At 43.3% G+C, this 25,776-nt stretch overlaps 1 protein-coding gene across 1 annotated transcript in view; it reads right to left on the reverse strand.

Annotated features, from left to right (window-relative positions):
* Positions 1–741: 741 nt before the first annotated feature.
* The window catches only part of VWF (von Willebrand factor), a 155,897-nt gene continuing 130,862 nt past the window's right edge, over positions 742–25,776 (reverse strand). The window contains exons 44-52 of the mRNA XM_082222998.1: positions 22,906–23,016; positions 21,985–22,168; positions 20,783–20,823; positions 15,760–15,876; positions 13,396–13,494; positions 10,834–10,962; positions 9,888–9,927; positions 3,040–3,137; positions 742–1,100 (exon numbers count right to left, since the gene is read on the reverse strand). Of these exons, the coding sequence (XP_082079124.1) occupies positions 912–1,100; positions 3,040–3,137; positions 9,888–9,927; positions 10,834–10,962; positions 13,396–13,494; positions 15,760–15,876; positions 20,783–20,823; positions 21,985–22,168; positions 22,906–23,016 (1,008 nt within the window). The 3' untranslated portion in view covers positions 742–911. The remainder of the gene's footprint in view (positions 1,101–3,039; positions 3,138–9,887; positions 9,928–10,833; positions 10,963–13,395; positions 13,495–15,759; positions 15,877–20,782; positions 20,824–21,984; positions 22,169–22,905; positions 23,017–25,776) is intronic.

Below are 25,776 nucleotides of genomic sequence, written 5' to 3' on the forward strand. Positions count from 1 at the left end.
ACCGAAATGTATACCTACTGTTTCACTAAAGGGCATTTGACTTTGTGCGCTCATTTACCAAAGACGCGCTGCACCAGCAGTGGTGCTTGTCATTCACAACAGCGGCGTTTGACTCAGCGATGGCACTTGTCATTCTGAACGGCGCCGTGCACACAAAATTAACTCTTACATCAAAATATTATGTTACGTATTGTATTGAGCTGCACTGCTACGCAGCAGCAGGGTCAGGGCAGAATAAAAAAGTTTTTCTTTTTCCTCCCTTCTTTTGTAAACAAGAAAGAAGGCGTAAGCGTGGTGTCTGAAATAAGCATAATAAAAGTTAATTTGGGGGCTAAACTAAATTTGGGGGCGCTGGGATCTTTGCACCCTGGCGGCGCATATGCCAAAGACAGCGCTGGGAGGACTGATGGAAAGAGTCTCTGGGCTTATATGACCTAGAAGAAAACTCTTGCAGAGAGAGAGTTGGGTTCTTACATGAGTGTTCTTAGAGAGCAAACAATTCTTAGTTGAAAGTTTGGGATGGCAGTTCACACATCAGCAAAACCCAGTGGCCTAGAAGTCAATGTTTCCTGACTTCAGTGCTCTTCATTCAGTGAGAACAGCCGAAACTTAGATCAGAGACCTTAATTTTTAAGCCAGAGTAGCTATTTGAATTGTCTAGATTCTAGAACTGACAGTTGTCCATACCACCACCCCGTATAAGGAACACTGCAAGATTCAGAAAGCAAAATATCCCAAATATGTGGCTAAATGAGTTCAGAGTTTATTGCTTGGTATGTTACAATGAATGCCTTGGCTAGAAGAACAGTATCAAAATACAAAATACACAAAGAAAATTAGAATTGGATTGTAAATTTCTTGGCAGCTGGGTACAAAAAAACAAAAAAAATCACATTAGCTCCCAGAGATATTTATGGCTTGCATTTCCGAGAGAGACATTCACACTGTCTGGCGCTAAAGACTTCATGCTGTACGATGGAGCCATTGGCACAGCGGAGGGGCACTTGCATGGACTCTGTCGCTGTAGACGAACAACAGGTGCACCGATCTTCAATGCTGTTCAGTGTAATGTTATAAATGGCTCTACTTGTGCATTTGCCCTGAAAGTGAAATTAGAAATATTTTATTCCTGCCACACTATTTCCAGAATAAAATGTTCTGCCATGACAATTGCTCCTACAGTCTCTGGGAAATTAGTTTTGTAAAAGGTCAGGTGCAAGACAGAAGGCCAGCTCTCTATAAACTATGGTTTGCAAATTGGACTCTGACTTCAATATCTACAGTTACAGATAGGTAGCCGTGTTGGTCTGCCATAGTCAAAATAAAAAAAATTCCTTCCAGTAGCACCTTAAAGACCAACTAAGTTAGTTCTTGGTATGAGCTTTCGTGTGCATGCACACTTCTTCAGATACACTGAAACAGAAGTTGCCAGATCCTTCTATATAGTGAGAAGGTGGGGAGGGGTATTACTCAGAAGGGTGGTGGGAATGGGAGATTGGCAGACCTATTACAGTCGTTAAGAGTCATCAACAGGCTCATCTCAGCTATCTGCCAATCTCCCATTCCCACCACCCTTCTGAGTAATACCCCTCCCCACCTTCTCATTATATAGAAGGGTCTGGCAACTTCTGTTTCAGTGTATCTGAAGAAGTGTGCATGCACACGAAAGCTCATACCAAGAACTAACTTAGTTGGTCTTTAAGGTGCTACTGGAAGGATTTTTATTTATTTATTTTCAGTATCTACACTCCTCCTAAACAAAAATTCTACCTTATTTGCCTTAACCATGACTTAACATGACATCATGCTCACTAACACAGAAAGGAGCAGCAGTGTTCAGCTGTAATAGCCTTGCCAACAACTTCTTGGAAAAAGCTTCAGTCATTAACATGGAGACTGACAGGCCTCTAATTGGACTCAAGAGTTTCTGATCATTGCCTGGATGCTTCCCATTCTATTCCTTTATTGATTGGATATTTATTGCTATAAAACCCTAATGATACACAGAACATTTTTGTGTATAAACAATGTTCACAAAGTATTATAGACCATTGGGGAAGTAAATGTTTTGCATTCAGACGGTCCCTCCCCAGGTGAAATACTTTGAATCTCTGGTTAAAAGGGCTCTTGGCTGGCAGAACAGAGTCACAATGACTGATACCTCACCTCCATCCCAGGAAAGGGATGAAGGAAAGAGTAAAGATCATGCATAGGCAAACTCGGCCCTCCAGATGTTTGGGGACTACAACTCCCATCATCCCTAGCTAACAGGACCATTGGTCAGGGATGATGGGAATTGTAGTCTCAAAACATCTGGAGGGCCGAGTTTGCCAATGCCTAGTAAAGATAGTTGGATTGCCTCCAATCTAGAGACACAGAAGGGAGGCCTAATATATATGTAAACCCCAATGGCCATTCAAAAATGGAAACGAGCTTTGGAATTGGGTAAGTGGCAGGAGAAGAGATGATTAATACTTTCCCTGTTGGCCGTCTTTGCACTACAGTGATTGCTCCCTTCCCCACTCATGGTGTTTCTACTGAGAAAGAAACCCCCAGAGTTGCTTTTCTTTATGCAAAGTGACCATCAGGGCTTTGTTGTGCATTTTGTCCCTGACTATATGCCCACACTTAGCAAGCCTTCTTTCCTTGGAAGGTTTTAAGCTGCTGCTTATGATGCAACTCAAGCTGGGCAGAAGACAGGGAGACTGACTGGCGCTGTGTACACATTCCTGTTTACTCTGTACCCAGTGCACTTCTACTGGTGGTTTGGGAGCAGAGCACATTTTTAGCCACAACCCGTACCTATCCTGGATCTATTATGTTATTGTCTATTTTGATGCTTCTCCACCCCCCCACCAAACCAAATTTGATCCAAATTGAGAAACAGAATGATCTGGGTGTGTTTCAAGCTGGCAATGTCTACAGAGCCAGAAAATACTCTTTGTGAGTGGATGCTATGACATGTCATAGATTGTCTACAGAAATATCTCCTCCAACTTTGCTCACCCAGAGTTCACGAAATGGGTAAGGATAGGTTACCTCACAGTAGTGGATATTCAGCTGGCTTTCATTCACACAGTCGCCCACTTTCACATATTCCAGTCTGCCTGTGATTTGCTTGCATTCTGGCTCTACACCTAAAGAAGGAAAGAAAAATGCAGTGGTAGCATCTGTATGAAAGAGGCATGCATTCCTACCATTCTATAAAAAGGACCCCTGACAGTTAAGTCCAGTCGCGGACGACTCTGGTGTTGCGGTGCTCATCTCGCTTTACAGGACGAGGGAGCCGGCGTTTGTCCGCTTCTGCAGACAGTTTTTCTGCGTCATGTGGCCAGCATGACTAAGCTGCTTCTGGCGAACCAGAGCAGCACACGGAAACACCATTTACCTTCCCGCCGGAGCCGTACCTATTTATCTACTTGCACTTTTTGGGCGTGCTTTCGAACTGCTAGGTTGGCAGGAGCTGGGACCAAACAATGGGAGCTCACCCCATCGCAGGGATTCGAACCGCCGACCTTCTGATTGGCAAGCCTAAGAGGCTCAGTGGTTCTACCCGATGCTGCATACCAAAACAGTAAGCCATCTTCTGTGACACAAGCGAGCAGAGCTTGACAGGGTAAATATTGTTGGGTTCTATGGGTGGATTGACATGACCAAACCATGTGCTGCATATCACATGAGCATCTTTTCTCTGTGAGGTGGCAATAAGGCTGTCAATGCTTTAATAACTACCACCAGTAATAAAGCTGTGTGCCACAAGGCGATCAGCTAATCTACAGGAGCATCACACATGCCATTGACATGTGTAGGCATTAACATTCATATTGTCCATCCTCACTAACACATGTGCTCTCTGGGACCCATTCAGACATGCTGCTGTGGGCCTCACAGGTCTGATGGCTTCCTTCCTTCTGTGTCCTGAGCTCTGACAAATCTTGATAGTGTCCTGGAGACTCAAATCTATGGCTATCTGAATCAGAAGCTCAATCGGGACAGCTTTGTTATGTTTTGTGAATGTTTAAATAATTCCAGTGGTACCTCTGGTTACGTACTTAATTCGTTCCGGAGGTCCATTCTTAACCTGAAACTGTTCTTAACCTGAAGCACCACTTTAGCTAATGGGGCCTGCTGCTGCTGCCGCACCGCCGGAGCACGATTTCTGTTCTCAACCTGAAGCCAAGTTCATAACCTGAAGCACTATTTCTGGGTTAGCGGAGTCTGTAACCTGAAGCATATGTAACCTGAGGTACCACTGTAATCAGAAATGTAAAAAAAATTGCAGATTCCTTTAATGGAGGAACTTGCACCAATCCAGGATAGAAACTGCACTATTTAGACCAAGGTTTACATTCAACCCATGCACAAAAACCCCACTATTCAGGCATCGTGAATTGGTACAGAACATTGAAAAAACTGATGTGTGTGCATAGCACAAATTAACGGTAGAGCATTGTCTAATCCTAAATATTATGTGATATTTCAATCAGCTGACAAAGGATGGGCTTTACTGACTTTGAATAGAACCTGATAATCCACAAAAAACCCAAAAAGAATTGTGATCCCTTTCATTTATGAATGATATACTAGGAAAATCAGAGACGTGATTGACAAATCAATAAAGCAATCAACCTATATAGTGTTAGGCTGGTCCCATGTTCTCATAAAGATGTGAACAGAACCTTAAAGACATTGTTAGCAGAAGAAATTGGAGGCTGATGATCTGTATGCAATTAATTGCCTCATGGGGAAAAGGTTTTTGAACCCTACTGACAATAAACAGTATACATACAAACGGTTTTATAACTGTAATACAAAAGGAGTGGTGTGTGCTATTCTGTGTCTCTGTAATGAGATCTATGTGGGAACAACAGTGAGATCCATCAAGGTTCGCATCTGTGAGCATTAAAGCTGCATTAGGAACCACAGAATACAAGCTCCCATTATCCAGCCTTTTCCAGAATATGGATGTATTCAGGAAGACCTAAATTTTTCTGCCTGGAAAAGGTCCGTGCCAAAGGATTACAATTCCATCAGAAATTCCTGCAGAAAGAACTATATTGGATGTAGACTCTGAATACAAAATCCTCCAGGGGTTTAAATCAAAATATGAACTGGATGGGTAACGTTATGAATTGTCTATAAAAGGAGATTCTGGCTGCAGAAAGGCCATATACGTCTGAGTATACATATAAGTATTTGTTCATGCTCTTTCAATAATGTGCTCTGTGTGTAACTATGTTTTGAAATGGAGGGTTAGTTGCTGCCACATCAGTACAGTTTGTTGTAAATAGAATTGCCATATCTCAAAAAGGAAAATTCCTGACAGCCGCAAAGTTGTTGACCGTTTTTTTAAGAAGACATAACCCAAAAATAGTGATTTAAAGCTTTTTGAGCTGTTTCCGCTGCTTTTTCCATTGCGTTGCCATACATCTGGGTTTTCCCTGACATTTTGCCAATTCGGCAAAATTCCCCTAGTGCCATTTTTACACTGAAAACCAGGACATGTCAGGAATTTTCCTGACGTGTGGCAAGCCTAGTTGTAAAAAACTTTATGACAGAGATTTAAAAATGGAGATTTAGAGCTCAATATACTAAGCTATGTGGCCATAGTAGCTGGTGTTCGTAAAATGAATTTTAAAAGATGACCTAGAATGCATGTGGCAGATGAATTGAAAATTTGATTTTGTTTGCATTTATAATAAGAAACTACTTAAGTTATACTTCTCAAACCAATATGTAAACCAAAATACACCTATCCTTCAAAATTTGCACTTATCTGAATTTTGCAATGCAACTCTCCAACTAAGCAATGCGTACAAATATACATGTATTATTACAGTAATATATACAGTAAATAACACATGAAATGTATTTTATTTGGGGAAATTGCTTACAAAAAGGTGCATATTAATTAAACCAGCATACAAAAATATATTTGCTAGAAGAAAATTGCATTAAATGCAATTTAATGGGGATTTTTTATTTTTGAAAAAGCACATATTGCTGCAGAAATGTGAAGAACTGAATTTAAGATGGGAAAATACTTAGAGAACTAAAATACAAACTCATCCATTCGTAGTGATGAGTAGCCAAATAAACTGAGAATTTTTTCAGTTATTTCTAGTCTTGCATTTAAAATAACCCCGACAATAACGGACTGGCAGTACAAGCTACAAATATTTGCTGAAATGGTGCAGTAAACAAATACCCTGAGAGGCAATTCAAAACAAAAATTTATGGAAAAGTGGGATAGATATAAAACATATGTTCAAAAATGCAGTAAAGGTTCGCTATCTATGCTAGCATTTGACTGACGTTGGAGTGAGACTGAGTTGAGAAATAAGACTAAGAGCACATATTGATATAGGAATGTATTAGATAATATGTAAAGAAATATACAATAATAGAGTACATTCATTTGTAAAAAAGGAATATACACCGGGATAGACAGGAGGTCTAGTGTGTTGGTATGTACAGTGGTGCCTCGCAAGACGAAATTAATTCGTTCTGCGAGTTTTTTTGCCTTGCGAATTTTTCGTCTTGCGAAGCACGGTTTCCCATAGGGTATTAACGGCTTTAAGGAAAAGGAAACAAACTTGCAAGACGTTTTCGTTTTTCGTCTTGCGAAGCAAGCCCATAGGGAAATTCATCTTGCGAAGCAACTCAAAAAACGAAAAACTCTTTCGTCTTGCGAGGCATTCGTCTTGCGAGGTACCACTGTATATGATTTTTGGAAAAAATTGTCGTTTTTCTTTGTTCTTTTTTGTTTGTTTCATTTCCTTTTTAGGTATATAAAATTTGTATATAATTTTTGTATACGTGTCGGAAATTATATTATAGTAAGTCCTGTAATGTAATATGACAATGTTTGCCGATGCAACATAAGAATGTTAATAAATAAATAAAATGCTAAAAAATTAAAATAAAAAATAGTTTGCTACTGTATTTGTCGACTGGGCACGACCAGTACAACAAATCTTATCTGTAATAGCAATATTACCCTTTTACATTACTATGACTGTCACCAGGTGAGGGGTTCTTAAAACAGGCTCTGCAAAGTCACTGGCAAATGCATGAAGCAGCATTATCGCACTGAATTCTGTCACTGCATTCCAAATCTGCTCATTTATACAAGCCACAATAGAAAACACATCCTTCACTTTAATAGATAACAGCTATGTATATAAGGTGCTGGAGGAGACTCTTGAGAGTCCCATGGACTGCAAGAAGATCAAACCTCTCCATTCTGAAAGGAATCAGCCCTGAGTGCTCACAGGAAGGACAGATCCTGAAGCTGAGACTCCAAGACTTTGGCCACCTCATGAGAAGAGAAGACTCCCTGGAAAAGACCCTGATGTTGGGAAAGATGGAGGGCACAAGGAGAAGGGGACGACAGAGGATGAGATGGTTGGATAGTGTTCTCGAAGCTATCAGCATGAGTTTGACCAAATTGTGGGAGGCAGTGCAAGACAGGAGTGCCTGGCGTGCTCTGGTCCATGGGGTCATGAAGAGTCGGACACGACTAAATGACTAAACAACAACAGGATCTTCATGCCAAAACTGGTACATGATAAGGTGTGGCAAAGGAGGGGCACGTGACTCATGGCACCTTGAACTTGGACTGTGATTTGGCGCCCCGTTTTCTCTTGGCTACTTCTTGTTGCCATTTTCCTTCATTTTGTCTGCTCTCGTTGCCATTATAAGACTCATTTGCCCAAGCTGTCATTTAATCCTGTCGTTTGGCAGTGGCTTCCTATGTGGTTTTAAGTGTCAGTGTTAGGAAATACAAGAATATCATTGAGACCAGGCAGATGTGTTCACAAGTGCCAAAAATGGCTATAAAGAGGAGGTCCTTTTCAACATTTGCAGAAACCAACAAGAAAAGAGGCAGGTGGTTTTGACTTAGCCCTAGAACTGACATGTTAGTCCTAAAAGCAACTTCTGGGCCTCTATAATGTTCATTGGAATTTTCCGTCAGATTTCACTGGGTTCCCTCAACCTTGAATTAGTAGAAAATCCAATCAGAAAAACAACATTGGTCAAATTTTGGACTTTCCAACATATTTAGCATCATCCTATAAAAAGCTTTCCATTAGCAGATGAAAGCCACAACTGGGAGATTACACTGTTAGGAGATTATTTTATTTTATTTTATTTGCTTTGCTGTTCATTTTCTGCAGTGTTTCTTTAAAGTTGTCTTTGAGCCTTTTCAGTATTACATTCACATCTGTTTTATGTAATGGTTAATTGGCTATTTTCAGTAATAGTCACTGTGCAGATAAAAAAAAAAACCCTCTTAATTAAATTAACCTGTGAGCACTTTACAGTGAGTCTATTATCTCAAGAGCTCCAGTGACTTTTATTTCTTAAAACTGGAACTTGCTGATATATGGACAGGCAACGGCAAGAAATGATCTTGGAATAAATTCCTCAAACTGGGGTTTTGTTACAGCAGTTACTGTGGCTGCATAGGGATGGCCATATTTTATTTATTGGCACATGAACAGAACAAAAAGTAAGAGGAGAGAGAATGAAGGGTGAAGAGGTGCTGACATTTTGACCTTCAAAGGAGGGATAGTTTTCAGTGATAAACAAATTCTATAATTATCCACCATATAACTTGACAACTGACGCCTTTATTTGAGGTCATGTTGAAGAATTAGTTTTGGAGACTGATCCAGGCAAAAGAAGAAAATCAGGGTAAAGTCTCCACTTTAAGAAATGTAGTGTTTCCTGAACTTCTGGCAGTGGGAATCATACTTTTACAGCTCAAAAGGTTTATGCTTTAGAGAAAGCAATTAAAACCAAAAGCAAAAACAAAACCCCTGAGGAAGGAACTTTCTTGCATGCATTTTTTTCTGCAGGAGTCATTGACCATTGTGCATCTCTTTTTTTATGCTTTGTTGTAAACACCAGCAAAAATCAAAAAGAAAAACCATACATCGACATCACATGTTACACCAAATACAAAATAAACAAAAGGATAAAATCATCTGTTTTGACGGTAAATCTTCTTAAGGTATATCTAACTTCCCATCTTCTCTATGCTTCTTTTAATATTTACAAACTTAATGCATAAATCTATCTGTTCGTTTTATGTTAAAGTATTATTCTCTTATATCCTTGTTTCTTACTTAGTTATTCAAAGGTTGCGACCGAGTTCATACTACAACAATTGATCTTAAGATACGATTTGAAAACCTCCCATTTTGCAATAAATACTTGTTTTGACTTAGCTTTCATTTTTTCAGATAGCTGGTTTAGCTCTGCATATTTGGCTAGTATTTGTAACCATTCTGACCTGGAAGGGATTTTATCACTTCTCCATTTAGTTGCTATTAAGATTTTCGCTGTGACTGTGGCGTATAAAAAAAAACTTCTTTTATATTCTTAGGAATGTCTGATCCTGTAATTCTGAGAAGAAATGCTTCTGGTCTTTTTAAAAATGAAACCCTAAACTTTTTAAAAAGTTCTATATAGATGTTGTCCCAGAAGATCTTATTTTTTTTACATTGCTACCACATGTGAAACATAGTACCAGTTTCTGCTCCACATCTCCAACAAGTACTAGATACATTTTTGAAAGCTTCCAAAAATGGGGGATACCTGCATCTCAGGGTGCTATATCTCTGTGTCAGAAAGAATCCTGCAGTCCAGTCACATCCAATACAGACAAAATGGAATCGAGCCAAGTGATTCAGTGTGTTGGACCCTAAGTGTTCAAACCCTAAGCAAGCCGCGAAACTCGCCGGATGTCCTACCTCACAGAGTTGCTGTGAGGATCAAGTCAGCAAATGGGAACTAAGTGTGCCACCTTGAGCTCTTTGGGGGAAAACACAAATGTAAAAATAAATAAAAGATATGCAGCTACCCAAACAGCTACTTACATGTTTTGCAGCATGTGTTGTCAATGTTTGCGACTTTGCCCTAAAAAGAGAACACATCTCATTTAAAATATTTTAAAATACAGTGGACGCTCGGGTTGCAAACGTGATCCGCACGGGAGTCAAGTTCGCAACCCGCAGTGCTCACAACCCACGACCCATGCATCTGCGCCTGTATGGGTCATGATTCGGTGTGCTTCTGCACATGCGCAAGCACTGAAACCCAGAAGTAACACGTTCTGCTACTTCCGGGTCCAGCACGGTGCACAACCCGAAATTGCGCAACCTGAAGCATCTGTAACCCGAGGTAAGACTGTATGGAAGCCACCCAGAGTGGCTGGGGCAACCCAATCATATGGGTGGGGTACGAATAAAATAATAATAATAATAATAATAATAATAATAATAATAATAATAATAATAATTCTCTTTCAGGGGTGCCAACTTCAATAAATAATTGGGGGGGCAAGTAAGCCCTACGCCACATATACGATCACAAGATGCGATGCACACACACACACACACACTTTTTAAGGCAATGCCCATCAACTGGGGGAGGGGGAGTCCGTCGTCCTCAAATATATAATTTAAACATTCAGAACATAATTAAAATTAACAATAAGCTAAAGAGAAATTAAAACCTTTACAAACATTCTGTATATCTAAGTTGGCTTATCTAAAAACAAAAAATGTTTTAGCAGATGAAGGTGCCTGCCTGATGTCCATAGGCAGGAAGCCCCAAGTGTGGGTGCTGTCACACTAAAATACGGATTTCATACAAATGCACAATGTGGCACCTGTAGCAGGGCCAGTTCTGCAAATCAAAGCAGCAGAGTGCTTGTGTTGCTCTGCAAAGGGCCAGGCACACAAACGGTGCTATAATAATCAGCACCAGCATCATCGCCACACTGTGCGATCTACTCAACAGGGCACTTGGCTCATTACTTACTCCTTCAGACAGACACTTGTTGGTATCAAATGGCGGGCAAGCAGTGATTCTCTTCTCCCAGGTGAAATCTCCTTTCATGTTGACTTTGCAATAATGGGTGTCGCACCCGTCTTGGATCATTTCAGTGGGCTGTGGGAAAAACCAGAATTTCCAATTATACAAATTATTGTCATCATTACCACCATCAAGTTGTATTTTTCTCCCTTCCTCCCTACAGCAAGCAGATGAAAGTCTCAAGGTCAGCTCGCACTTCTACCAACCAGGGATTATTCACCAGATGCTGATTGTGGAACAGTCCCATGCACTCCTGGTCATCTACTTATGGCAAAAGGTGGGGACCGCACTGTGATCTTCGGATTTAGGATGGTATACAAATTTAATAAAGAAATAAATATGAATATTTTTTGGAGCTTGAAGTGTTGTGGTAACTGGCCATGTGTACTCATGGTATGCGTCACATGTTCAGCAGAATTCATGTTGTGGGGGTACAGATAGCTCCACTGTTCCCTCCAGATACACAGTGTATTTGTCTGGAAAAAATGTATAAACCAGCCCCTTATTGTTCATGTTCAAAAAGGAAGAAGCCAAGGAAGACAATACCTTTTGCCTATCTTCCCTCAAGTTTCCCCCTCTGACTGTAAGCTCCACCTGAAGGAGCGTCTCCACCCCCATCGTTCAGCCTGGACACTGAGGTCCAGCTCCGAGGACCTTCTGGTGGTTCCCTCACTGTGAGAAGTGAGGTTACAGGGAACCAGGCAGAGGGCCTTCTCGGTAGTGGCGCCCGCCCTGTGGAACGCCCTCCCATCAGATGTCAAAGAGAAAAACAACTATCTGATTTTTAGAAGATATCTGAAGGCAACCCTGTTTAGGGAAGTTTTTAATGTTCGATGGTTTATTGTGTTTTTAAATATTCTGCTGGAAGCCGCCCAGAGTGGCTGGGGAAACCCAGCCATATGGGCAGGGTATAAATTATTATTATTATTATTATTATTATTATTATTATTATTATTTCATGATGCTGAAAGCCAGACAGTCACTCAGGCCTAAGACAACCTTATGGGGAGCCATCTGTGGGAGTTGTGGGGGCATCCACAGATATATATGCAGTATACCTGAAGGAGCGTCTCCACCCTCATTGTTCAGCCCGGACACCGAGGTCAAGCTCTGAGGGCCTTCTGGTGGTTCCCTCCCTGCGAGAAGTGAGGTTACAGGGAACCAGGCAGAGGGCCTTCTCCGTAGTGGCACCCGCCCTGTGGAACGCCCTCCCATCAGATGTGAAGGAAATAAACATCTATCTGACTTTTAGAAGGCACCTGAAGGCGTCCCTGTGCAGGGAAGTTTTTCATGTTTGAGATTTTTTTGAATTTTAATGTTTTGTTGGGAGCAGCCCAGAGTGGCTGGGGCCACACAGTCAGATGGGCGGCATATAAATAAAATCATCATCATCATTTTTTTGTGCATCTCCTGTTGCAAGTTCCTTACAGTACAGTGGTACCTCTGGATGCGAACGGGATCTGTTCCGGAGTCCCGTTTGCATCCTGAAGCGAACGTAACACACGACTGCGCATCTGCAGGTTGCGTTTCACCGCTTCCGCACATGTGCGTGGCATCATTTTGAACGTCTGAGCATGCGGCGAAACCCAGAAGTAACGCACTCCAGGTCACCGCAGAGCACAACCCGAAAATGCTTAACTTGAAGCGTATTCATCCCGTGGCATGACTGTAGTTGTCTAAGCACCTCTTAAGCAAAAGGGACTCTGTCCTGTATGTAGCTGACACTCTATAAATAATGTACAACAGTACTGCTACTGCTGCCACCAGGACACAAGGAACCAAACCGCTTGTTGCCTTCTCATCTGGAGCTTGAAATGGCAGGAAATGTTCTTGCAGAAGCCCCTTTCTTGTTGTGGGATGTAAACACAGGAGCAGTCAATGACAACATTCCTAGAGTGTACATGTTAGAATATGGGGAGGGATGTCAGTCCAGCAAGCAGGTAAACTTCCTGGGGACGGACTTCCTCCGCATGTGACCAGAGGTGGGTGTGGCCTCACCTGTGCAGGTAAATGATAAAAGCACAGGGCATCTAAGGATGTCCTCTTGGCTCCCAGCCAAGAGAGGAGATAAGGACTACCTTGCTACAAGATAGATTCTGAATGTATGTAACCTTTTTAAGCTGTCTGCCTTCTGGGATCATATTGTGAACAGAACTTGAGTAAACTCTCTTATACTTTTATAAAGACTGTGACATGTCTTGTATTTTAAGAGGGAACAAAAGGGGAAATTACCAGGGTAATTATTATAGAGGTTCTAGTGAACCTGTGCAAGCGTTACCGTTGCGAACGTAAAGGGGAATGTCTATAAACTCTGCTGATATTTTGGGAACTTGTTAGCACAAGTTGGATAAGGATATAATCCCACAATATATCCTCTCCTGCACCCCAGAACATTCCCACACTTGTCAATGGAATATATGCTATATATATAATATATGTGGAATCTTCCAGACAAACTGCGTTCACTCAGCATTATAGTGGACCCAGTTTTAGGTGAAACCAACTCACCTTCAGGGAAATAATAGTTCTGTTCCTCAGCTGTATGGAACATGCAGATGGCAAGCATTTGCCGCAGCAGGAGCCAGAGACTGTTTCCATCCTGTAATTCTGCAAAGAAATAAAATGGGTGATTTCACTGAACCTCAGTCTTCATCGACATCAAATCAATCTGCTAAAGTGCAGATTCACGGCCATACTCGACTATGGCGGTCCACTAGACTGAAGCCACATCGTCTGTAACCCAGTGGGCATGTCATTCAGGAGACGGTCAAATCCATTGCGTGTCGAGGTCCCCAAGCCACTGAGGAGATTTCACCCCTCCCATATCCAAGAATCTCCTGAGGAGTCTGCTGATTCTCCAGAGAGGAGGAGGCGTGTTCTGCTCTCTACTTATTCTGCTCCAAGAACAAGTCAGTCAGTCAGTGTCGGAGAGAGAGACACTCTGCTCAACTCTGGTTGGTCGTTTTGCGGTCACTTGGTCCCTAAAGCCAATTGCTTGGCTTGGGGGGTGGCCACAAAACATTATTTAAGCCCTGTGTGATGTTTGCTGGACCTCTTTGCCTTCGCACAGTGGATTCCCCCGCCTGCTCATCCCTTTATCTGGTGTGTTGGCCTTGCTATGGACGTTGTTGGTCGCCTGTTTTGCAATGGAGGCCTGGTAGGAACTTTTCCATCTGGCAGATTGGCAGAGCCATTTGGTTTTTGCCTACCGCGTAGCAATCGTCACAACTTTGTAAGGTTTGGCGGTTAGGCATTGGATCAGCAATGTGTGGGGTGGGGAGGGGTGGCCATCACCTGCCCCTCTAAGCTCAAGGGTATTCCATTAAAGAAATCAGGGGTTGGCCTGGGTCTTGGCCTGGGGCTAGGGCCATACCAGGACCCCACGGGGGCGAGCTCAAGTCGATTCACATTGGTGGGGCTCCCTCTGGTGGTGTTTCACCCTTTTATCAGATTCCCCGTGATGTGGGTGGGAGTCTGATATAGTTTGGATGATTCCAATGCCTAAGCCAATACCACTCACATTCTGTATTCAATAAAGCTGTGGCCAAAATTTTGCCCAATAACTTAAACTAAAATCCCATGTCAATTTCATTTTGGGGAGTCGTTGGGGGATCTCAAAGCGCAACTGTTCTGCAACAGTAACCTGAGAGTCTGTCCTTAGAAGTCACGCATTTGTCGTCATTTATAACAACACATACATAAATACTGTGTTCAATGTTGCTTTGGGGGAGATTGGCAAAGGTCTATTTTTATTCCTTCCCCCCTCTTCCTGTCCCCCCTCAATGATTTCATCATTTGATGAGGAGGGATTGGGCTCAGAGGAAGCTTCCCTGGAGTCTAATCCCTCTTTTCAACAGCTGCTTTCAGGGATGAAGTGAATGTTAAGACCTCCCTTCATCTCCGAAGCAAGTCTTGTGGGAACAGAACTGGGCACAGAATAGGAAATCTATACTGAATGACGTTGAAGGGGTTCTGCCTTCACACAAAAACTAAATGAGCAAATCTGAATGTCAAAGGGCCTACATAAGAAAAATTACATTTTTTGAAATAATGGCTATATTTCTAGCATATAAAGACTTAAAGTGTCCAGTCCATCCAGGAACTCTTGAGAAATGTAGGGGTCCCTTGAAACCTTGGCTGCTGCGGCTGCTGCACACACACATGACGTTTCTACCAGTATAAGCTGTGTTCTATGAACTGGTAAGTTAGGGGGAGCATTTCAGCAAGGTTCTGAGCCATTCATGCTCCAACCTAAAATCCCTGCCAGTTTGGTATTTAGAAATGTTTTCTGAAGCGATTTTAAACAGATCCCTTACCTAATTGCATGTGGAGATATGCAAAATGCATCTCTAACCAAGTTCAATAAAAAATAAGGCTCACACTAAACATGTAACAATATTCCATTCTGAGCCAACTGGAGTGAGGGAACATGGAAAATTTAGGTAAGAATTGTGGCCGTGAAGAATGAAAAAGAGTCTTGAAAATTATCTGGCAGCAGCTGTCAAGTGTACAGAAAGACCCTGATCATCATCTTCTTCTTCTTCTTCTTCTTCTTCTTCTTCTTCTTCTTCTTCTTCTTCTTCTTATTTTATAGGTAGCATTAGAAACATTTAAAACTTTTTGCAGACCATATGCTTTAACTCCTACTTTTCTTTATGGCAAGGCTAAAAGGGCCTTTGGGTTCAAGTATTTATTTACTTATTTTGTAAAAGTTGTATACCACTGATTGCTATTGCATGCTGCACATTTCCATGAATTTTGGTAGAGTTTGTGACTGTGAATGTGCGTCTTTTAACAGAGGTGTGAGAATAAAGTAGCTTGGAATATATCCTAGACCTTCAATATCAGCAGGGGCATAACACACTCTCTTACCTTGGGGCAAGGTTCACAGGTGATTTTTCCACATGTCAATTTATATTTCAGAAACAGTCCCCTCTGTAGGCTGCACTGACAGGTGGTGCATTGATCCAACAGCACACGTTTCCCAGGCTGAAAGATGAGAACAAAACTGCAGTTTCAACTGATCATGCTTTCTCATCAGAAACATGAAGAATGGACCATTCTTAACCAGATAAAAATAATAATAATAATAAAACCGTTCAGCCTCTAAACATTTAATTTCCAAAAAAAGATATGAAAACTTCTACTTTGCTGATAGTTCAAGCAAAAATGATAATAATATTAAGGTGTCCAGGGAATCTACTGGAAATGAACTATCAAGCAAATGTCCTTCTGCATTCCCATTCAGTCCCCATTGTGGCATAAACTCCTTCCCCTTTCTCCAGCTGTGGTTACAATCCATTAGGTAAAGGGCAAAGGGACCCCTGACCATTAGGTCCAGTCGTGACCGACTCTGGGGTTGCGCGCTCATCTCGCTCTATAGGCCGAGGGAGCCGGCGTACAGCTTCTGGGTCATGTGGCCAGCATGACTGAGCCGCTTCTGGCGAACCAGAGCAGCACACGGAAACGCCGTTTACCTTCCCGCCATAGCGGTGCCTATTTATCTACTTGCACTTTGACGTGCTTTCGAACTGCTAGGTTGGCAGGAGCTGGGACTGAGCAATGGGAGCTCACCCCGTCGCGGGTATTTGAACCGCCAACCTTCTGATCGGGAAATCCTAGGCTCTGTAGTTTAACCCACAGCGCCACCCGCGTCCCACCAGCGCCACCCGCGTCCCACATTAAAATCCATTAGTTGACAATAAATGCAACAAAGGACACACACTCAAGGAAATGATAAGCCAATTATTACCAGACAAACCTATACTAGGCTCCTGATTATCCCTTCATCTCAATTCACAGTCCTATGCTTAAGACAGGGTCACATACACAGGATTGATTTATTAGATTCCTACATGAGCAGGAGAATTTAATTTTTGCATTGGCTAAAGTTGCCACAGAAAATCTGAAATTACTATATCCTAGGGTTGCTGGGAATTATATTCACAGAATTGAATCCAATGGTTCTCCATTCTTTTAGTTTGAATCATTTATTTTGGGGAAAAAAGAAGTTTCTACGCTGTAACCTAGCAGCAAATCAAAATTAAAAACCCACTAATATCCCATGTTTGGAGGAAAGCTGCCACCCAGATAAAATTATTATATAATTTCTTCAGGGATTATTCCTGGACAATAAAAGGTCAAGGTACTCCTGACCGTTAAGTCCAGTCGTGGACGACTCTGGGGTTGCGGCGCTCATCTCGCTTTACTGGCCGAGGGAGCCAGCGTTTGTCCGCAGACAGCTTCCGGGTCATGTGGCCAGCATGACTAAACCGCTTCTGGTGAAACCAGAGCAGCGCACAGAAACACCGTTTACCTTCCCGCCAGAGCGGTACCTATTTATCTACTTGCACTTTGACGTGCTTTCAAACTGCTAGGTTGGCAGGATCCTGGACAGTACAGCCCCATTAACAAGGAGATTACTAGGAGCTGGCAAATGCATATTATTATTATTTATTAAGTTTGTGAAATACACCTATGAAATGCTGCATGAGAATCCTACAACATCTGCTAACACACTACTGGCCAATGCAAGCCGTAAAAGTCAGTATCAAGGCAAAGAGCACCCGGGTCTGCTCAATAAAAGCCTGGGAAACCAGATGACTGTTGCAAGGCGATTCCATTTGGTAAGTCAAGCCACCTGGTTGGAAGTTTAAAGCAATTCAGAATGAACGCAGTTAAACCAAACTATGGGAGAATAAAGCTGGTAACTAGATACGAGGTGGAAATGTAAAGGGATTAAGGCAAAAACAAATGGCTCCAGTGATATAATGGCAACAGAAGACTCTGAACGTTGTTAATGGGGGCCAGTAGGGAGAGGTGAGGAAAGAAGAGAGGGGATTTTCCTTTAATGGAAAGTGAAATATGTACTTCAAGGGTGGTTAAAAATACATTTTTCAAGTCTGGGAAATGTAAATGTGTGAGATACCAAGTCCTGCTTCCATGTTACTTCCAGCAGTACTTTATTGGCTGAAGGCCAAACTCTCAGGAGAATGTCTAAATATTACAAATCACAGATTCTTGGAGATTCTTGGTTTTTTTCATGGGAAAACAGAAACCCTGGAGGAAAGCTGGGTGGGTGTACTAAAGAAACACTGATGGGTTGAACTGAACTAGGAAGGGTGTTCTACAAAGGAAAAAAAAACTTTTAATTAACACATGCACATACTTTAAACTGCTGAGAGTTTTTGCAGTGCTATTGTTTTTTTTTCTAGTTTTGCAAAGTTTTAGTTTTTTGCACTTTTGTCCTGGACATTCCAACTGGCGAATGAAGACAGGACACAACTTTTAGAACGAACAAACAAAGCTGCAATCCTATACTGCCTTATCTAGGAATACATTGCCATGAATTCAGTAGGATTTTCTTCTGAGTAGACATGCATGGAATTGCACTATAAACAGATAAATGCCCCTGAAGCAGTTATAATAATGAAGGACTAATACTGGGCCTTAGATAGAGCTAATAAGAATGATTAAAAAATTATTTTCCTAGCCTTCTCCCTCTCTCTACCCCTCCCCCGCTTCCTTTTCCTGTCTTTCTCTGTCCTATCCTAATTTGCCTTTCTCTGATTCCCTCTCTGGCTCTCTGGGCAAAGCTTTTTTTAATTTATTTATTAAAAATAATTTTTTATTAACCGGCCAATCAAATAAAATTAAATCACATCACATAAATTCCGAATTACAAAGCCGAATTTGAAATTTTGTTGGGGGGACCCATATTTCAAGATCCGAAGGGGAATTCTGATCCTCTTCTTGCTACTGCATTAATGCCCAAATCAGACCAAATCAGTCCAAACAGAGTTCATAATTCTATCCAGTCTTATCTTGCTGTTTCCACATCACATCTTGTTCATATATTTTCTCTTTTTTCTTTATGATCTCTTCTGATAGTCTCCTTAAGCCGATAAACACCAATATTAATCCTGTGTGAATTTTTCCGTTCTTCCAATCTTCAAATCGAGATGGTTTCCATATATCATCGCCTTCATAGGTAACATCGCTCTTTCCATCATTAATCTCGCAAAACTTAAGTCCCTCTGAGGAGTTTCACCCACAATATAAAAGCAGCTCTATTTCTCTATTTCTCCTCCCAGACTCAAGACCTCCGTCAGAACTTCCCAATATGGTGGCGGCATTTTTAACTGCGTCATTCCAAAGCTCTTATACATTCCACGCTCTTCTTAAAACATGCTTTGGTTCGAAAGTTTATCTCCACACAGCCTTAAATCCACAGCTTAAGTCCTTAAAACGACATTTCTGACTCGTGAGGGGAGGGGATTCTTGTTTAATCACATAAGGAAATAAAGGAAAGTTTTCCCCCCCTCCCCCCATCAGTCATTTGCCATACCGTATCTTGGCGTATCTTCTCATGATTTATTCTTGTCTTGTTTTATCAGAGATCTCTTCTGTTAGCAGTCTTTACTCCCCCTCCTTCCTTGAAATATGTGCATTCCTTCATACAAATTGTTTCTTTTGAAGTTCTTGCAGCTAGTGGCGTGGATCAGGGACGGTGTCCAGGCGTGCCGGAATCCCACAGGAGGGCTTTGTGCCCAGTGCCCCCACCCCCACAAATTCGGGGGTGGTATAGGGCACAGCAGGCAAGGGCAGTCCCCACCACCATCCTGGGGGGGGGGTTAGGGAGACTAATTACTCCCATCATAGCCTCCAAATTATCTCGTGTGGGTCGGAGAGATGTTATTGTCAGCCATCTTCTGATGCGCCCCCTAGTGGCCCCCCTAGCTTTTGATGCCTTAATTAGATTTGCGGGCAATTGTATTCTTACTTAAAAACTTCTGCTGGGGCTCCAGATTGGATTGAAACATAATGAAGCACTTTTCGAACAACCAAACTGCTTCTCCGGCATCTTCTCTGTAATCCTTTTGGATTTTTTTTTGCTTTCAGAGCGAGCTTCCCTTTTCCACAGACATTCCCCCCATGGAGGAAAATGCTAATGTTGCAAGGAAAGTCCCTTGGTCTCAGTTCCTTTTCATGGTAATAAAAAGGTAAAGGGACCCCTGACCATTAGGTCCAGTCGTGACCGACTCTGGGGTTGCGGCGCTCATCTCGCTTTATCGGCCGAGGGAGCCGACATACAGCTTCCGGGTCATGTGGCCGCTTCTGGCGAACCAGAGCAGTGCATGGAAACGCCGTTTACCTTCCCACCACCTATTTATCTACTTGCACTTTGACATGCTTTCAAACTGCTAGGTTGGCAGGAGCTGGGACCGAGCAACAGGAGCTCACCCCGTCACGGGGATTCAAACCGCTGACCTTCTGATCGGCAAGCCCTAGGCTCTGTGGTTTAACCCACAGCGCCACCCGCGTCCCTTTTCATGGTAATAGGGGTAGCGAAATCAAACAGGGACATGTCACTCAAGTGCTTAGAAAGCCAGAGAAGAAGGAGAAAACCCAGAAGAGGAGATGAGAGTTTATTCCCTGGTCAATCAAAGGGAATAATTGTATGGAAAAACTCTTCAATTTATGGTTCCACTTCTGGTGCAAGTAAAATGATCAAGAGTCTGGAAACAGAGGAACAGTGGAAAGGGTTGGGTATGTTTAGCCTGGATAAGATGAAATATGATAGCCATCTTTAGTTATGTAAAGGACTGTCCCATGGAAGATGGGAGAAGTTTATTTTCTCCTGCTCTGGAGGGTAGGACCCAAACCAATGGCTTCAAGTTACAAGAAAGGAGATTCATCAGGAAGAACTTTCTGACAAGAAGAGCTGTCTGACAGTGGAAAAGACTCCCTCGGAAAGTGGTGGGCTCTCTTTCCTTGGAGGTTTCTGAAGCAGAGGTTATCTCGATTATCTGTCATGTAAACTTTAACTGAGATTCCTGCACTGTAGGGGGTTGAAGTGAAGATCATTTCAAAAGTTGACCAGCTATTATCTTACCGCAAGAACGGTGCCATTCAAAACACAGCCGCTTACAGGTTCTACAAGAGAAAATGGGTGTCCATTAGCATGAGTACCTTCAACGCAACCATAAGGATGATAATAATCTATATTCTGCATTTCCATGGTGTCATCTGGAGTGCATTGTCACCCATATGCAGATGGCATGCAGCCCTATTTCTCCTGTTCATCTCAAACACATCTGGCTATGGCCATTCTTGACTGCAGTGATGGACTAGATGGGGCCACACTGTCCCTGAAGGATCAGGTTCATAGCTGGGGGTACTCCCGGATCCATTGCTGTCATTGGTGGCACAGATCGCTCCCATGACATAGGGCGCCTCCCGCCAGCTTTGGCGGATGCCCCAGCTCCACCCCATCAGGCTATCTGGGGCCTGGTAACCTCATTGCTGCATTGTGCTATACATGGGGCAGATAACACATTTGTTCTGTATGATTCCCTCTGGGAGCAATGGAACATCAAGTCCTATTGCTCCCAGAGACTTGCTCTATCTGTGTTGAAAGTGCTGGTGGCAAGGAGTCCCAGGCGCTAGCTGCTCAGGCTGTGGGTAGCTGGATACCCTGTTTTTATTTAGCTGGTTATTACCATTTATCAACAGTTCCTTAAAAAATAAACAAATCCCTAAGTGGTATACCATTTTAGAGAGGAGTGAAGAAGCAGAGGCAGCACAAAGCCCTCAGACCACCTCATAATGGAACAGGCCACATTGAGGATTCTGAAATGGACCACTGATTTCCCAAGGAAGCAGAAACTGCTATATTATTTTGCGCAGCCTGTTTTTGCTTCCAGAACTGTTAGGCAACGAAATGGTGCTGTAAAGTGCTTAGTCAGTCGTCTTCTCCGCCATGAAAAAACATCCTGGGGCAATGAATTCTACAAGGCAATTGTGTGTCCAAAAAGAACTGTGCAAAAATAAAAAATAAAAAAAGCAAAAGTGAGTTTGGGCTGAGGAGGAAAGTGGGAAAGTGAGTGATGCTAGAGAGGGAAAAAAGCATAAATAGTGGCATCAGTATGTTCTTGATGTCACACAAAAACAAAACAGAAAGCGAACTGTTGAGTTTGTAGCCCAAGTCATACAGCCCAAGCCAACTGCTTAACTTTGACTGTCGGACCACTTTTCCTCGTAGGAAATAAACAAGAAACTGGTGATCCCTTTTTTGCGTGACAGACCATTCCGTACCACAGTGGCATGTAGGACAGCAGCCAGTTGTTCGGCCACAGTGCAATTCAGTTCCAAATGGACAACTGGGTTGCTGTGCCTGGGCGCACGAGACGTTCTTTGTCTGAATAAACACCTCCTCATTCACCCGGACGCATTCTCTGACGATGCATGGATCAGATGGTGACTGCCACTCAGAGCCAACCTGTAAAGGAATCACAGGAAAAGGACTTCTGTGGAATGAAGACTGCCTTCCTCTTTTAAAGTGGAGGGAGAAATAGGCAGTTGTCTTCTCCCATCCAAGCAAACTGTGGCGACCGTGTCAGCCAGCCCTTAGGCCAGGCATAGGCAAACTCGGCCCTCCAGATGTTTTGGGACTACAACTCCCAACATCCCTAGCTAACAGGAACAGTCGTCAGGGGTGATAGGAGCTGTAGTCCCAAAACATCTGGAGGTCCAAGTTTGCCTATGCCTGCCTTAGGCCTTGCTGTTGCTAAATGTCAAGCAGTCATTAGAAAACAGCTGCCAAGGATGCTATCAGGATGACAACACTTGATAGCGTTAATCTGCCTTGTATCACCAAAACCTGGCCGGGCAAAGGCAGAAAGAGGGTTAGTTTCTCAATTATGCCCCATGTGGCTTCTCCATGGGGTGCCACCACCATGTTCTTCACTTTTTAGGAGTCCCAATTGTGTTTATATCTGGTGTTGAATATATAACCCCTATGGGACTCGCCAGCTGAGACCTAGTGCTGAGGTGCCCAAGGCTTTCAGGCCTTGTCAGGATCAGTGCAGGACTTTGTGGGGCTATCCCAACATTTTAGACACCCAACAGTCACTACCCTGTAGTTGGTGTACTCTTGGACGAGGTCTAATTATGGTGATATATAAGTGGGGGAAGATGTCAGCCGTGCCCTTTCCATGGTCCAACCGACAGACTGACCTCATGCCAATGGACATCTTCATCTCCCGGAGACCAGTGTGATACCTCGTCGCACATCATCTTGAGACATTTCCCACAACATGCTCCTTCCTTGTTCTCATACTTATATCCCTAGGGGGTGGGAATGGAATAAAAGACATTCTGATTGTACAATAGAAACAAAGATGAGTTAGAAATTAGTTTAGTTCCTTTCTGGGGCGGGGGGGAGGGGAGGAATTGTCAATTACAGTTGCCCTCAAACATTAACTACAGAGTTAACACATGCAACTAGAGAGATAACTAATCCTAGTTAACCATTGGCAAGCATTTTTTTTTAAAATTAAGCTGTGTTTTTTATTTAAGGTGCACCTTTTGGCAAGCCCTGAGAGCAGATCCTTGCTCCCATTCTGCCCTGACAGCTGTACCTGACGGGGTGGTTTTGTGTGAACCTAGGCAAGAGTAGGATCTGGCATGTCCATACTGATGTGCGTCCCCATTCTCCCCCTCCTTCCATGTCTGTCTCTCTCCCCCTGCCCCAGTTGCAGGTCCCCTCCAGCAGATCCCATCCCCCAAAAGTGACGACGTAGAGCATGGGCAGGCAAACTAAGGCCCAGGGACCAGATCCGGCCCAATCGCCTTCTAAATCCAGCCTGTGGATGGTCCAGGAATCAGCATGTTTTTACATAAAAAGAATGTGTCCTTTTATTTAAAATGCATCTCTGGGTTATTTGTGGGGCCTGGCTGGTGTTTTTACATGAGTAGAATGTGTGCTCTTATTTAAAATGCATCTCTGGGTTATTTGTGGGGCATAGGAATTCGTTCATTTTTCCCCCTTCAAAATATAGTCTGGCCCACCACATGATCTGAGGGACAGTGGACCGGCCTCCTGCTGAAAAAGTTTGCTGACTCCTGATGAAGAACCTAATATCTCTTGCAAAGGAAGCAACCAGAGCAGTGAGCTCACTCTCCAATCACCCCTGCTAAGGCCCTTCTGAAACCTCAGTAAATACATCTACACTGAAATAACTTGCTATACAGTCATCCCTCGGGTTGAATGTGCTTTGGGATGAGCGCGTCCGAGTTGCCCTCCACGGCAACCCGGAAGCAACGGAGCGTGTTACTTCCGGGTTTTGCCGCTTGCGCATACGCAGACGCTCAAAATGACGTCATACTATGCGCAGAAGCGCAGAAACGTGACCTGCACACGCGCAGACACGGGTTACGTTTGCTTCTAGATGTGAACGGGGCTCCGGAACGGATCCTGTTCGCATCTAGAGGTACCACTGTATACATATTCAGCCATTTCCCCAGCGTCTTTTGCCATCCAGATTTTTAACCCAGGTACTTCTAGGTACCTATTCTATATCTTGGTTTCACTGTGTTTGCCATATCCTGCTACATGCCCCATTCTTATTAACCATTCATTCTTTATATTATCTTCGTATGATCTACCTCAAGGATCACCTCTCCCCTTATGAACCAACCCAGACCCTGCAATCACCATCTGATCCATAGAGTGACAACACGAGAACAAGGCCTTTTCTGCAGTGGCTCCCCAGCTGTGGAATGCTCTCCCCAGACAGCATCATTACCTATCTTTAAGTGGCAGGCAAAAATTTTCCTCTATAACCAGGCCTTTGGCCTTTTAATCTGTGGCCTTTTAACTGTGTTTGTGGGAGGGGGTTATTAGTTTGTGTTTGTTTTATTATGTATTTTGTGTTCTCATTTTGTATGTTTATGTTGGAAACTGCCTTGTATTATTTGGATGGAAGGTGGTATACAAATTTAATAAGTAAATCATTATCATCATCATCTAATAGATAGAACAGTGCCAAATCCACAGGTTATGATAAACCAAAGCAGTATGAACAGATTATTGTAAACTAAAGCATTTACAGTGGTGCCCCGCAAGACGAATGCCTCGCAAGACGGAAAACTCGCTAGATGAAAGAGTTTTCCGTTTTGGAGGTGCTTCGCAAAACGAATTTCCTATGGGCTTGTTTCGCAAGACGACAATGTCTTGCGAGTTCCTACTGGGTTTTCCTCCCTCCCCCCTTTTTCTAAGCCGCTAAGCCGCTTATCAGCTGATCCGATCAGCAGATAAGCCGCTAAAAACTGCTGTCAGGGCTGCCTCAGGTCTCAGCTCACAAAAGACCAACGCCAAGCTCTTCTTATATACAAGGATGTTTATTGCAGTTCATTATTGGTTCCACAACCGAGGCGTGCAGCCCCGCGTCTCTTTCCCCTAGACATTAGAAGTCCCCTCTGAATCGGTCCCTCCCCTACACCAGTTTAATAAGCTAACGCTGCTCCACCTTTTTCTCTCTTTCCTTTTCCGCAGGGTCTTTCTGCCCGCCGGGGTTCCTCCCCTCCTGCTTTCTCCTGAAGCGGAGTCTCCAGACTGCTCCTGCCCCCTCCTGCGGGCTTTGGGACCTGGCCCCTCCTCCTCCGGGCTCCCTGTTCTCCCGCGCGCCTCCTCATTTGAACTTGGCGCGCGCCCCCAACTTCTGACCTTCCTTTTTTGACAGTTATGCTACTCTCCTCACTGCCTTCCCCCCCTTCCGGGAGAACGGCTTGCTCTGATCCCTCCTCTTTCTCTGTCACCGGAGCTGCTCCCTCTGACACACTGGAACCTCCCCCTCCCTCGCTGCGCTCTGGTGGGGAGGCTGGCCCTGATTACCAGCTGCCGCTTTGGGGTCCCCTGCTGGCCCCCCACTCCTGACACTTTCCCCCTGGGGCTCCCCTTGCCCTTACCACAGGCGCCCCCTTCTGGGAATCCTCTGATTCACTGGAGAGACTCATGGAATCCCCTGCGTCATTGCTATCCTCCTCCTCGCTATCCTGGGATTCCTCTCCATCGCTCTCCATTTCCTGCCTTCCCTGTGCCTCTGC

The sequence above is a fragment of the Podarcis vaucheri genome (genome assembly GCF_965113315.1).
Source record: "Podarcis vaucheri genome assembly, chromosome: 5".
In the NCBI taxonomy this organism is placed as follows: Eukaryota; Metazoa; Chordata; class Lepidosauria; order Squamata; family Lacertidae; genus Podarcis; species Podarcis vaucheri.